The following is a 12,341-nucleotide window of genomic DNA, read 5'->3' as shown; positions in this document are numbered from 1 at the left end:
GTCCTACCAAAAGGAATGGGGCCACACTGCAGTTCTGTGGTTGGGGCACCACTATGTATAGAGAATACAGAAGGGAATGCAGCACTACACCTGTATTGTGTCCCCATCATGCTCAGTTTCACTGGGGGTCCCAGAAAGTAAAGGCAAATCCTAAGGCTATATGCACACGTAGTTTTAGGTGCTGCGAATATTTCCGAGCGGATTTGGAAAAATCTGCAGGTAAATTCTCAGGTCAAAAGGCCTGCGGTTTATCTGTGGATTAGCCTGCGGTTTAGCCCTGCGGTTTCACACCTCTACAATGGAGAAGGTGTGAAACCGCAGCAGATTACGCATAAACAATTGACATGCTGCGGATTTGAACCCGCAGCAAATCTGCGCGGAAAAATCTGCAGCATGTGCACAGTGTTTTTCAGTTTACCATTGAAAACAATGGTACCGTACAACGCAGCTAAATCTGCTGCGGACCCGCAGAGCCTGAAACGCTGAGGATCCGCAGCAGAATCCGCAACGTGTGCACATGGCCTTAGGATAATCCATCATTTTAAAACCTGTAATCACCCCTTTAACACTACAGTCAACGTATGCTAAATGTATTCGCAGAGCCCCCTGATCCAGCAAGTGCCAGAGAAAAGGAGCTTGTTTATTGGGAGATTGGCAGCCTGTTTAGCAGGACAACCATAGAAAATCAGCGTTTCCAAGAACGATAATCAGCCTTTGAAACTGTGGCACAAAGTCCTCCATTCACATTATACTAATGTGCCAGAACCTGCCCGTAATGGCGGGTACGGGCGACACTCTAAAGGCCCCTTTACATTTAGCGATGCACCAGCGATCCCGACAACGATATGACCCGGTCAGGATCGCTGGTGCATCGCTAAATGGTCGCTAGTGAGCTGCCAAACAGGCAGATCTCACAGCGATGCAGCAGCGGTCGTTACTTACCTTTCAGAAGCGGCAATCCTGACGTCCTCCCGCCTGCGTCCACACGTCGCTCATCGGCGCCAGCAGGAAGCGCCCGACGAGAAATGGAGCCGCGCGATCAGTGACAGACAGCGGTGGAGCCGGTCAGAGGTAAGTATCACACATAGCGATATCGCTGCTGCGTCACAATCGGTGACGCTTTAGCGATATCGCTATGTGTAAAGGCCCCTTAATGTGTAAAGGGGGAGCCCAGACAATTGATTGTTGGGGAGATAAGGATCTGGCATGTTTGATTTCGGAGTGCCGATCCTTTTGTTCTCCCCGAGATAAGCTGCTGCCACTGATCAGCACAGCTAGTATTCCTGTGAATGGGAGATGTGGGAGAGATAGTGGCCAGCAGAACAATGGGACAAGCCTATGTTTAGCAGATAGCCAAGGGGTCAATAAGACTGCATAGACATTTAGCAGTCAGAACTAAAAAAGGAGATCAATAACGGGATCTTTAAAGAAAGAGATAGATAGATCCTGACCAGCACCTCCCAGGTGTAAACAGGTGCCAGCTGCGATAACTGCATTATATAGAAAAATAAAACACAGCAGCACTCTATATGAGACATGATATATGCAAACAATGAAAACATTGAATACGATAGGCTACACTTTATTGATCCCGAGGGAAATCATGGTATCACAGCAGCGTTACAACAGCATTACAAACAAAACATTACAAACAGCATTTACTAGACACAGATCTTGCACATGACTAACCACAATACGTAACAAACAAAGGTACACAAGTCTCTGATCCTTTACATTAGTGCGCCGGCCCTAGGTCATTGCCATCTTTCACCCTCAGTGAATTGTTATACATCCCCATAGCAGTAGGCACAAACGATTTCCTGAATTTCTCCTTTTTGCACCTTAGTAGGATTAGACGGCTGCTGAATGTGCTCTTCTGATTCAAGAACAGCTCGTATAGTGGGTGTGTATTATTGTTCATTTTATCCCTGCACTTCTTTTGAATCCTATCTTCCACTACATAAAGAAGGATTTTTCCAGCGTCTCCAGGAGATAAAATAATAATTGCTTTATTGAGAATATAAAATCTTCATACCATCAGGTAAAAACTACATAAATAGGCGTATGGAGGGGAGCAATTTCCTACGCGTTTCACCCTGAAAGGGCTTAATCATGATTAAGCCCTTTCAGGGTGAAACGCGTAGGAAATTGCTCCCCTCCATACGCCTCTTTATGTAGTTTTTACCTGATGGTATGAAGATTTTATATTCTCAATAAAGCAATTATTATTTTATCTCCTGGAGACGCTGGAAAAATCCTTCTTTATGTTGTGCATGCACTATACACCCGGGTCAGGGTGTTTCCGTGCGTCGGAGGTGTGATCAGGAGTGAAGAGGGGTGAGCTGAATACTTCTTGTTTGTGTATCTTCCACTACCTCCTCAAAAGAGTCAAGATGGAGGCCAGCAGCCGCGCTTGCCTTCTTGATAAGTTTGTTGAGCTTATTGGCATCAGCTACTCGCATACTACTGCCCCAGCAAATGAGAGCAAAAAAGATGGTGCTTGCTACAACGGACTGGTAGAACATTTACAGCATTTTACTGCACACATTGAACGACCTGAGCTTCCGCAGAATCTGAACTGTATTATTATTCAGTAAGATGAACTTACGAAAATGAAGGTTCCATAAATTGGCCAATTCATGTGTGCCCATCAACCGCAGCAAGGTGACCTCCCTCTGATGGGTCCCTGTTCTACTGTACATACCTTTCTTGAGCTATTAGCCTACAGATAAATGGACAAAACATGTCTCTCTCGGGCCATGAGCCTAGAATTCAAATGGGTAAGTAGAACTGATATACATCACCTGCTGGTCAATTGGAGGAATGCAAAGTCAGGCTGGAGGCAGTCACACCTCCAATAGTAAAATATAAAGAAAAAACCTGACCAGCACCTCCCAGGTGTGAACAGGTGCCAGCTGCGATAGTTGCATTGTATATAAAAATTGAATTGTAGCTCCTGGCCTGGGGAGACATGTTTTGTCCATTTAACTGTAGGCTAATAGCTCAAAAGAGGTATGAACAGTAGAACAGGGACCCAGAGGTCACCTTGCCGCGGTTGATGGGCACACATGAATTGGACAATTTATGTGCTAAGACCCTTAATTTTGTAAGTTCATCTTACTGAATAATAATACAGTTTAGATTCAATGTTTTCAGTGTTTGCATATATTTTGGCTCCTATAGAGAACTGCTGTGTATTCTTTTTATAGATAGACAAATAGATACAATATTTTGATGGTGATCGCTCCACCTCCCTTAAGCCCCCGTCACACACACTGAGTCACAAGTTTTGTGACGCAACAGCGATCTCACCAGCGAGATCGCTGTGTGTGACATCTATCAGCGACCGCCCCCCCTGCCGGGTATCGCTGATCGTTCATGAAAGCTCTGGACTTTTTTTGGGTCGTTGGTCTCCCGCTGGCCAGCACGCATCGCTGCGTGTGGCAGGCGGAAAAGCCAACGACCAGCGAGCTCCCAGCTCATAACCAAGGTAAACAGCGGGTTTCACCAGCGATAAGCACCATCGACGCTGAGCAGGCGCGTCGCTGTGTACGTTAGTTACCAGCGCGCTGATGCAGGGAGCTGGTAAATAAGGTACACATCGGGTTTCTAAGCGGCACTCTTAGGACATAAATGTGAGTAGGCCAGAGAAGTACTAGCTATCCTGACATAACTAAATATTTTGTTCCACCCATTTCTTTCACTATTTCTCCAGGAAGGATGAGCTACAATAAATGGGTACTGCCTATTGCTGGCTGCAGAATGAGTTAACTGAGTAGCTGTCAATCAGTTCTCTATGAAGAGTTCGTAACGGTCCTTTATCTGTCTTTTTCTGAGCTCCTTTCAGCCGTTTTATGACCACAACCTAGACTTGAAGTTGAATGTGCAGGAAACAAAGGGACGGTAAAAGCCAAAACGTGAAAATGTTTTCATGAAACCCAATTGCAAAAATGACTTTTGGCCCCAAATTCATTCTTAGTTCAGAACATTATATTCACCTCTTTTCCGTCATCGATATGGATACAGTTTTTGTCAGGATCGAACCCTCTGACTTCTGATTTGATCCATTTGACACCAGATGGGATTAAGCTTGAAGTGGATCTTGCAGAGCTGGCCAGCTGCTTTGCTCCACCGCCAACAAGCGTCCACATGGGCTGGTAGTAGTGAACCTAAACAAGGCAAAACTGTGAGTAATTGTGCATGTCATTCTGCTTCATGGCAGAAATAGAAGCCTTAACTGAATTAGCAGAGTCCCAGTACCTCACTTGGCTCAATGACAGCGACTTTTCCAGCTCCAACCTTTCTCTTCATGCGAGCACTCATGGTGATCCCGCCAGCACCTCCTCCAACGACCACTACATCATAGTACTCCTTGGCAGCATACCTGGTGGTCACGTGTAGGCTACGACAGGAGCTGCTCTGCATCCCAGCTCTGAGTAAGTGGGTACACTGCTGGACATGGGCACCAGAGGCTACCGCTCCAAAGAAAGCCATCTCCAAGTGAAGTTATCTACAAAACAAAGAAGTAACAAATCACTAATGTGAGCATGCACCACACACAAATGTCATTATTATTATACTTCAAGTGGTATTCTGGTAACAACCAGTTGTCAATTGTTACAGAATATGTGAAACTTCGTAGGTCTGGGGGGATCCGATCACTGTCACCCACACCAATTGCCAGAATGAGGCACTTCTGTACCCTGTCAGAATGAAGTGGCAGTGCTCGTGCTCGACCCCTGCTCCATTCATTCTCTACAGGACTGCTGGAGAAAGTCGAGGGCTGTATTAATGGCTTACATCTCGACTGTGGGACAGTTTATTTTAAAACTTTTTAATTGGTTTTATTAGAATATCTGACTTTTCTTCACAGTCCATGGAAATTTATTTCCTTAACTGATACAAATTGTTTTTACATTACTTATTAGCTTCAAAGAGGCTGATCTCATCTTGATAAATGGGTAATACTGCTAAGTGTGGTCCTAAAAAATAATAAGGTTTGTTTTTTAAGGGAATTTGTCAGCAGGATTTCACCCCCAAACTATTTACATGCAGATATATCGCTTTCAAAAATCAGTCCAGCTATTCCTTTACATGATCAGTACCTTCCTCCACTACTGAGAAATCCGGGTTTGGGATTGATATGTAAATGAGGCTGAAGAGCTATTTGTAGATCTGAAGCCTCTGTCACTCCAGCTCTATTGCCCGCCCAGTGCCACTGCCTCCTGCTTGACCAACAGCCTCTATGACTTCAGGCAAAGGAGCTGTCAGTCAAGCAGGAGGCAATGCTGAGTGAGGACTAGAGATGGAGTGACAGAGGCTTCAGATATACAGTAGCTCTTCAGCATCATTTGCATATCAAATCAAACACTGATTTCTCAGTAACGGAGGAGCAGACTGGCCACGTAAATGTATTGCTGCTGGACTTGTCTTTGAAAGAGCTACATGCACATATAAATAATTTGGCGGGGGGTGGGGTGGTGATATACTCCTGACATATTCCCTTTAATTCCATTATGTGCAGCTCATCGCCTAGGTTGCCCATGACTTCTGCAGTCTATAAGACGTGACTGATTTCTAAGTAAAGAGAGTGTGCTTGGATGCTTTTTGCTATACAGCCAATCCTGCTCTGAAGCTGGTAAATCACTGGATTTGGCCACCTTCAGTTCCTCTGCGATCCCTCACACCGCAGAGATAAAGCTGCCTCTGCTTGCCAAATGGGAGAGATCACAGTTTGGACCAATAGTGTGACCATTCTGCTGCTCCAAAATGTCTGTCCTCAGGTGTGCACTGCCTCTGGCAGGCAGGGACGGGGTTGGGGAGTACCGTACTTTTCCCCTGAAGACAGGAAACACATCATAATATGATTAGGACTTAAATCCAACAAACTACACATATTAAAATACAAATGTTTCACCAGAAATGATGTGCAGTTTAAATGTTTTCACTCCAATATCCAAAAAAAAGATTATAACTAACATAAAAGGTATAGACGGTAGAAAGCAAGTAAAACCGGCATGGGATCATAGACACCACAGGACACCTCAGGCAAATATCACCCAATAAAGACTACAGACTCTCTTTTGGGGGAATAAAGGTTGCGATGTTTATTAATGGGTTACCCAGTAATTAATAATCCAAATAAATTCTCATAAAACTAATAAAATCACATACATACATACACATATATATATATATATATATATATATATATATATATATATATATATATATATATATATATATAAATTAGACATTCCACAAACTTGTAATTCAGACGAGGTCCATAAAGGGAAGAGAAAGGATGGCGTATAGGGTACCACAATCCGATGCGCCCCCCACGCTAATAGCTCTAAAGGAAGGTCTATACATTCCAAGGAGACATAAAACAGGATTTTCATTATTTGCAACTCTTAAAAAAAACGTGTACGGTTCCAGATTGAGCCTCTGACGTGTCTCCGGCATTACACACGCTCTTAATAGTAGAGGTATTTTACCTTACCCCCTTTACTTTATTTAGAACCATATGTGAATGGTTTCAAATAAGGTCACGGGGTAAGGTGAAATATTCCTACGATTAAGAGTGTGTGTAACGTCGGAAACGCGTCAGAGGCTCAATCTGGAACCGTAAGTGTGATTTATTTATTTTTTTTTAACAGAGTTATGAACATTTTGTTTCTATGTCTCCTGGTAACGCTGCTTTTCATTGTTGCTTTCTCAGTAATGCGGCCCAGCAGCTACACGGCATCCAAGTGGAGAGTACGCTACAATACGCCGTGAGGACAGTAAATCCTGCAGTTCCATGGAAGCTATGGTGTATACCCAAACAGTGGGGTAAGTCGCAGCCCCTATGTAGCCGGCGTACGTGGGGAACTTTTCCCTGCCTACAAGCATAATAGGAACACAGGCTGTCAGACATCTGCACGTAGGCTATTCACAGGCGACAAGCCGGTATGTAAACAAGGCGTGGTTCCTATGGCTGCCACTTCACACTGTTCTTTCTAGGTAAAGGGCCATTTTTTTTTTTTATCACTTACTCATCTTCATCCATTAATAATTCCTTAAAGACTTTGGCTATACGGCAACATGTTTAGCAAGACCAAAACCATCAGTGAAACTAGTTTGTGACTTGCGGTCACGCAACAATTATGGTTTTGATTATGCTGTAAAAACAAACAAACAAAAAAAACGGCTTAATAGAAGAAAAGTTGCATACGACTAGCATTGAAGTCAATGGCAAGCGAGTCATGTGATTTGTGATCAATGACAGACAGTTCTACACATCAACTTGTGGATAGGTGATAACTTGAATTACTGGGAACAACCCTTTACTCTAAGCTTTGTATCACATGTGATGTCAAACTGCCGAAATAACAAAAGGCGACATGGAAAAATAACAGAGGGCTAGATGTTCTCAAATTTGCAGCCACATGTATATTAATATGGTTAGAAGATCCATCGTCAAAGACGAGACTAGTCCAGCACCATCCCCAACGCCATGCCAAGTGATTGTAGGGAAGCTGCGGGGCAACAAGCACAAACAGGGTCTTACCCGACAGTAAATGAATTATAAAGAACTGTCCGTGCTAACCTTATAAAGTAGTGTATCATAACATTTAGTAGGCAATCGGCTACTGCAGATCCACGGATCGTCAGACCAGATTCATGAGGAAAGGAAAAATGTGAATTAATCCACGGTGCCGAAGAATGATAGGAATCTGTATGCAAGGAGCTGCAGTTCAGTGGTTTAAATATCTACGCGTTTCTCAGTAAAGGCCCCTTTACATTTAGCGATGCACCAGCGATCCCGACCACGATACGACCCGGTCAGGATCGCTGGTGCATTGCTAAATGGTCGCTAGTGAGCTGCCAAACAGGCAGATCTCACAGCGACGTAGCGACGCAGCAGCGCTCGTTACTTACCTTTCATACGTGGCAATCCTGACGTCCTCCCGCCCGCCTCCACGCATCGTTCGTTGGCGCCAGCAGGAAGCACCCGACGAGAAATGGAGCTGTTTGGGCACACAGCAGAGCTCAGAAGGGAAGGAGCGCCATTTGACTTTTTCATAGCAAAATTATCTGGAATTGAGAGCGGCGCCATGTCTTGTTTGGAGAGCCCCTGATGTGCCTGAACAGTGGAAACCCCCTACAAGTGACACCATTTTGGAAACTAGACCTCAAAAGGAATTTATCTAAATGTGTGGTGATAACCTTGAACCCTCAGGTGCTTCACGGAAAATTATAACGTAGAGCTGTGAAAATAAAAAAAATTTTCCACAAAAATAATCTTTTAGCCACAATTTTTTATTTATTTTCACAAGGTTAGCAGGAGAAAATGGACCCCCAAATCTGTTGTATGCCGATACCCCATATGGAAAACCACTGTTTGTATGCATGGTAGGGCTCGGAAGGGGAGGAGTGACGTTTTGGAATGCAGACTTTGATGGAATGGTCTGCGGGGGACATGTCGTGTTTGGAGAGCCCCTGATGTGCCTAAACAGGGGAAACCCCCCACAAGTGACCCCATTTGGAAAACTAAACCCCTCAAGGAATTTATATAGATGTGTGGTGAGCACCTTGAATCTACAGGTGCATCACAGAATTTTACATTAATCTGTGATTTTTTTTTTTTTTTTTTTTTTTATTTTCACGAGGATAGAAGCAGAAAATGGACCACAAAATTTGTTGTGCAATTTCGGCTGAGTACACCAATAGTCCATATGTGGGGGAAAGCTACTTTTGAGGCACAGTGCAAAGCTCAGAAGGGAAGAAGCGCAATATTGGAGTTCAGATTTTGCAGGAATGGCTTGAGGGGGCCATGTCAAAATGGCAGAGCCCGAGGTGCCAGAACAGCAGAAACTCCCCATAAGGGACCTCATTTTACAAACTACACCCCCCAATAAATTCATCTTGGAGTGCAGTGATCATATTGACACCACAAGTGCCTCACAGAATTTTATACTATTGGGTAGTAAGGAAAGAATAATTACATTTTTACCACTAAAATATTGTTTTAGCACAAATTTTTCTAAGGGTTAGTAGGAAAAAATGGACTTCAGTTTGTTGTGCAATTTCTCCTGAGTGTGCCAATACCCTACATGTAAGTCAGGAAATACTTTTCAGGCACAGTGCAAAGCTCAGAAGGGAAGGAGCGCCATAATTTAGTGCAGAATTTACTGTTATGGTTTGCGGCTGCCATGACCCCCCTGGAGAGTCCCTAAGGTGCCAGAACAGTAGAACTCCCCATAAGTGACCCCACTTTACAAAACTATACCTCTTAATGAATTAATCTAGGGCAGCAGTGATCATATTGACACCACAGGTGTGTCACAGAATTTTATACCATTGGGCAGTGAAGAAACAATAACTAAATTTTTATCCCAAAATTTTTGTTTTAGCCCCAGATTTGACATTTTCACACAGGGAAATGGGTAAAAATGGCACCAAAATGTTACACAATATCTGTTGAATGTATAAATACCCCATATGTGGCTGTACAGTACTGCTTAGCTGTACGGCGAGACTCAAGAGGGCCAGAGCGCTATTTGCATCATCAATTGAAGATTTTCCTAGTTTGCGGACTTAATATACAAAGCCCCCAAGGGCTAGAAGAGTTGAATCCCCCCTGTAGTTACCCCATTACATGGGTGTTTTCCAGAAACAAGCAGCAGTGGATGTTGCTGAGTGAATATTGCAAACTGCCACTATAGTGCCCAGTATGTTGTATTGCCCAGCATGTGGTAGTGCTCAGATCATGGTTCTGGAGACATGCAACCGTAAATTAGGGGGGTCTCATCGCTACGGAAATGTCAAACATGTGGATGCTAAATGTGGTTTAGGAACACTGTGGGGCCCAGAAGGAAGGAGGCATTTGGTTTTGGGAGCGCAGAATTTGCTGAATTTCTCTTGGTTTGGGGGGGGGGGGAGAGGGAGGAGCAATTTCACTTTTCCATAGCCTTTGTACTACTAGTAACTTCGAAGCAGTCTACATTCCCATTCACAGATGATAGAACCAAGTGGAGACTTGCTTTTTTTTTATGGATGGATTTGAAAGAATTGTTGGGAACATTTGGAATCACATTTATCCACCGCTATATGCTGAGCACTTATATCGGGTTTCCATCTACCATATATGCTCAAGTATAAGCCGACCCAAGTATAAGCCGAGGCACTTAATTTTGCCATGGAAAACTGGGTAAGCTTATTGACTCGAGCATAAGCCGGATATGCATTGTCCCCTCATCCCTGTCCTGGTATGCGTGGCTTCCCCCGTTGCTGTCCTGCTAAGCGTGGTTCCCCCCGTCCCGTATTTGTAAGCATGGCTCCCCCGATCCATCGTTGTATGCATGGCTCCCCAGGTCCCGTAGTTGTATGCGTGGCTCCCCCGGTCACGTCGTTGTATGCATGGCTCCCCCGGTCACGTCATTGTATGCATGGCTCCCCCGGTCACGTCGTTGTATGCATGGCTCACGCCCTCCTTTCCTGGTATGCATGCTTCAAAAAAAAAAAAAAATCCTACTCACCCTCCTCCAACGTGCCATCGCAGGCGCAGCACCTCGTTCCGGCTTCTAGCAGCGATTCCTGTGCTGAGCGATCATGTGGCATCGCCATTAAGGTAATGAATATGCGCTCCATGCCTATGGGAGTGGAGATGCGTGCATATTCATTACCTTAATGAGCAGTGCCACTTGATCGCTCAGCATAGGAAGAGCTGCCGGCGCCGGGAACAACAGCGATGCAGTGACAGCGACGGTGCGAGGAGGGCGAGTATGATGTCTTCTGGAAGTCAGCAACTAAAGCTGTCACTGCTATATAAAAAAAAAAAAAAAAAAAAAAAAAAAAAATATTCATTTCTTTTTAGCTTTAGGATCGGCACAGTTACAAGCACATCCGCCGGTTCCTGTCGCCACTCCGCAGCTCCCCCTCCCCCGCCGGCTTTCTGGACAATGACTCGTGTACAAGCCGAGGGGGGCATTTTCAGCACACAAAAAAAATGTGCTGAAAATCTCAACGCAATTCAGAAGAAACCTCAAAGGAGCCACTCACTATAATGAGGCAGCAGAGTTTCTCTGGACATCATCTGGGCTCTATTCAGTGTTGTCCTTTTCAGAAATGCACAAAACTGTGGCGAACCATGCTTTTATGCACGCCTAAAGATTGACACAGCCTGATCATAGACTTCCATCCGCCTCATTGTAGGGAATATTCCGCCGGGGGTAAAATCTGAATCACATTCTTCAGAAATTTACACAGAAAACCCCGGAGTAAGCGCTCAGCGCAGGATAAATGTGCGCCAAGCCTTACTGCAATCTTTGATAGGCAGAATTTTAAAAAAATATTCAACAGTAGGTGAAGAATTGTTTTTATTTTTACATGCCATTCCTCGTGCGGTATAAACAATTATATGACTCTATTCTTCGGGTTGGTGAGATTACAGCGATACCAGGTTTATATCGCTTTTTTTATGTTTGGCAGCTGTCCACTAAAAGTTAAGTGGCTAGGAACGGTGCAGGCACCATTCCTGGCAGTCAGAGCCGGGTGTCCGATGTGATATGAGCTGAACAGCCGGCAGCGATTGTGTGCGCACAGCTTCAGTGAGCGCAAAACCGCCATGACATATCCAATACGTGATAGGTCGGGAAGTACTGACCAACCATGACCTATTGGGTATGTCCTAGTTCGGGAAGGGGTTAAGTCAATGATATCATGACTATATACACATCTACTCCCTGTACATTTGGAGTACAACAAATATATACCATATGCATTTGTGTAATTTATATCCTGGTCGCTGCATTCACACACATCCACCGCCCTGGCATTAACTCTCTACACTCCATCCATATCGGCCCCTCGCTCCTTTCCTCTCCTATGTATAGCACTCATGCTCTTTTCACATTGTTAAATTGCACAGATCCAGTCAGTCCCACCATTCAGCATCAGAGACGCTCTCACAAATCACTTAAATGGGAATCTGTCACCCCTTTTTTGAGATATCATATACACTGCGTTCCAAATTATTATGCAAATTGGATTTAAGTGTCATAAAGATGTAATTTTTTGTTTTTCAAATAAACTCATAGATGGTATTGTGTATCAGTGCTCTTTGGATCACTGAGAACAATCTCAAATTCCTGTGATAATTAGTTTACCAGGTGAGCCCAATTAAAGGAAAACTACATAAGAATGATGTTCCACATTATTAAGCAGGGCACAGGTTTCAAGGAATTTAGGAAAGAAAAAGGACCTCTCTGCTGCTGAAAAGCATCAAATAGTGCAATGCCTTGGTCAAGAGATGAAAACATTAGATATTTCCCAAAAATTTAAACGTGACCATCGTA

General features: G+C 44.1%; 1 protein-coding gene across 4 annotated transcripts in view; it reads right to left on the bottom strand.

Annotated features, from left to right (window-relative positions):
* The window catches only part of SQOR (sulfide quinone oxidoreductase), a 115,537-nt gene that overhangs the window by 41,953 nt on the left and 61,243 nt on the right, over nucleotides 1–12,341 (bottom strand). For all 4 annotated transcript variants that reach the window (XM_073568487.1, XM_073568484.1, XM_073568485.1 and 1 more), the window contains exons 2-3: nucleotides 4,261–4,510; nucleotides 3,999–4,169 (exon numbers count right to left, since the gene is read on the bottom strand). In XM_073568487.1, the coding sequence (XP_073424588.1) occupies nucleotides 3,999–4,169; nucleotides 4,261–4,494 (405 nt within the window). In that variant the 5' untranslated portion in view covers nucleotides 4,495–4,510. The remainder of the gene's footprint in view (nucleotides 1–3,998; nucleotides 4,170–4,260; nucleotides 4,511–12,341) is intronic.

Source organism: Dendrobates tinctorius, unplaced genomic scaffold, assembly GCF_039654945.1.
Source record: "Dendrobates tinctorius isolate UK_male_01 unplaced genomic scaffold, ASM3965494v1 ptg000022l, whole genome shotgun sequence".
NCBI lineage: Eukaryota > Metazoa > Chordata > Amphibia > Anura > Dendrobatidae > Dendrobates > Dendrobates tinctorius.
Note: the sequence above shows the minus strand (reverse complement) of the source record. Positions and strands in the feature narration are given on the sequence as shown.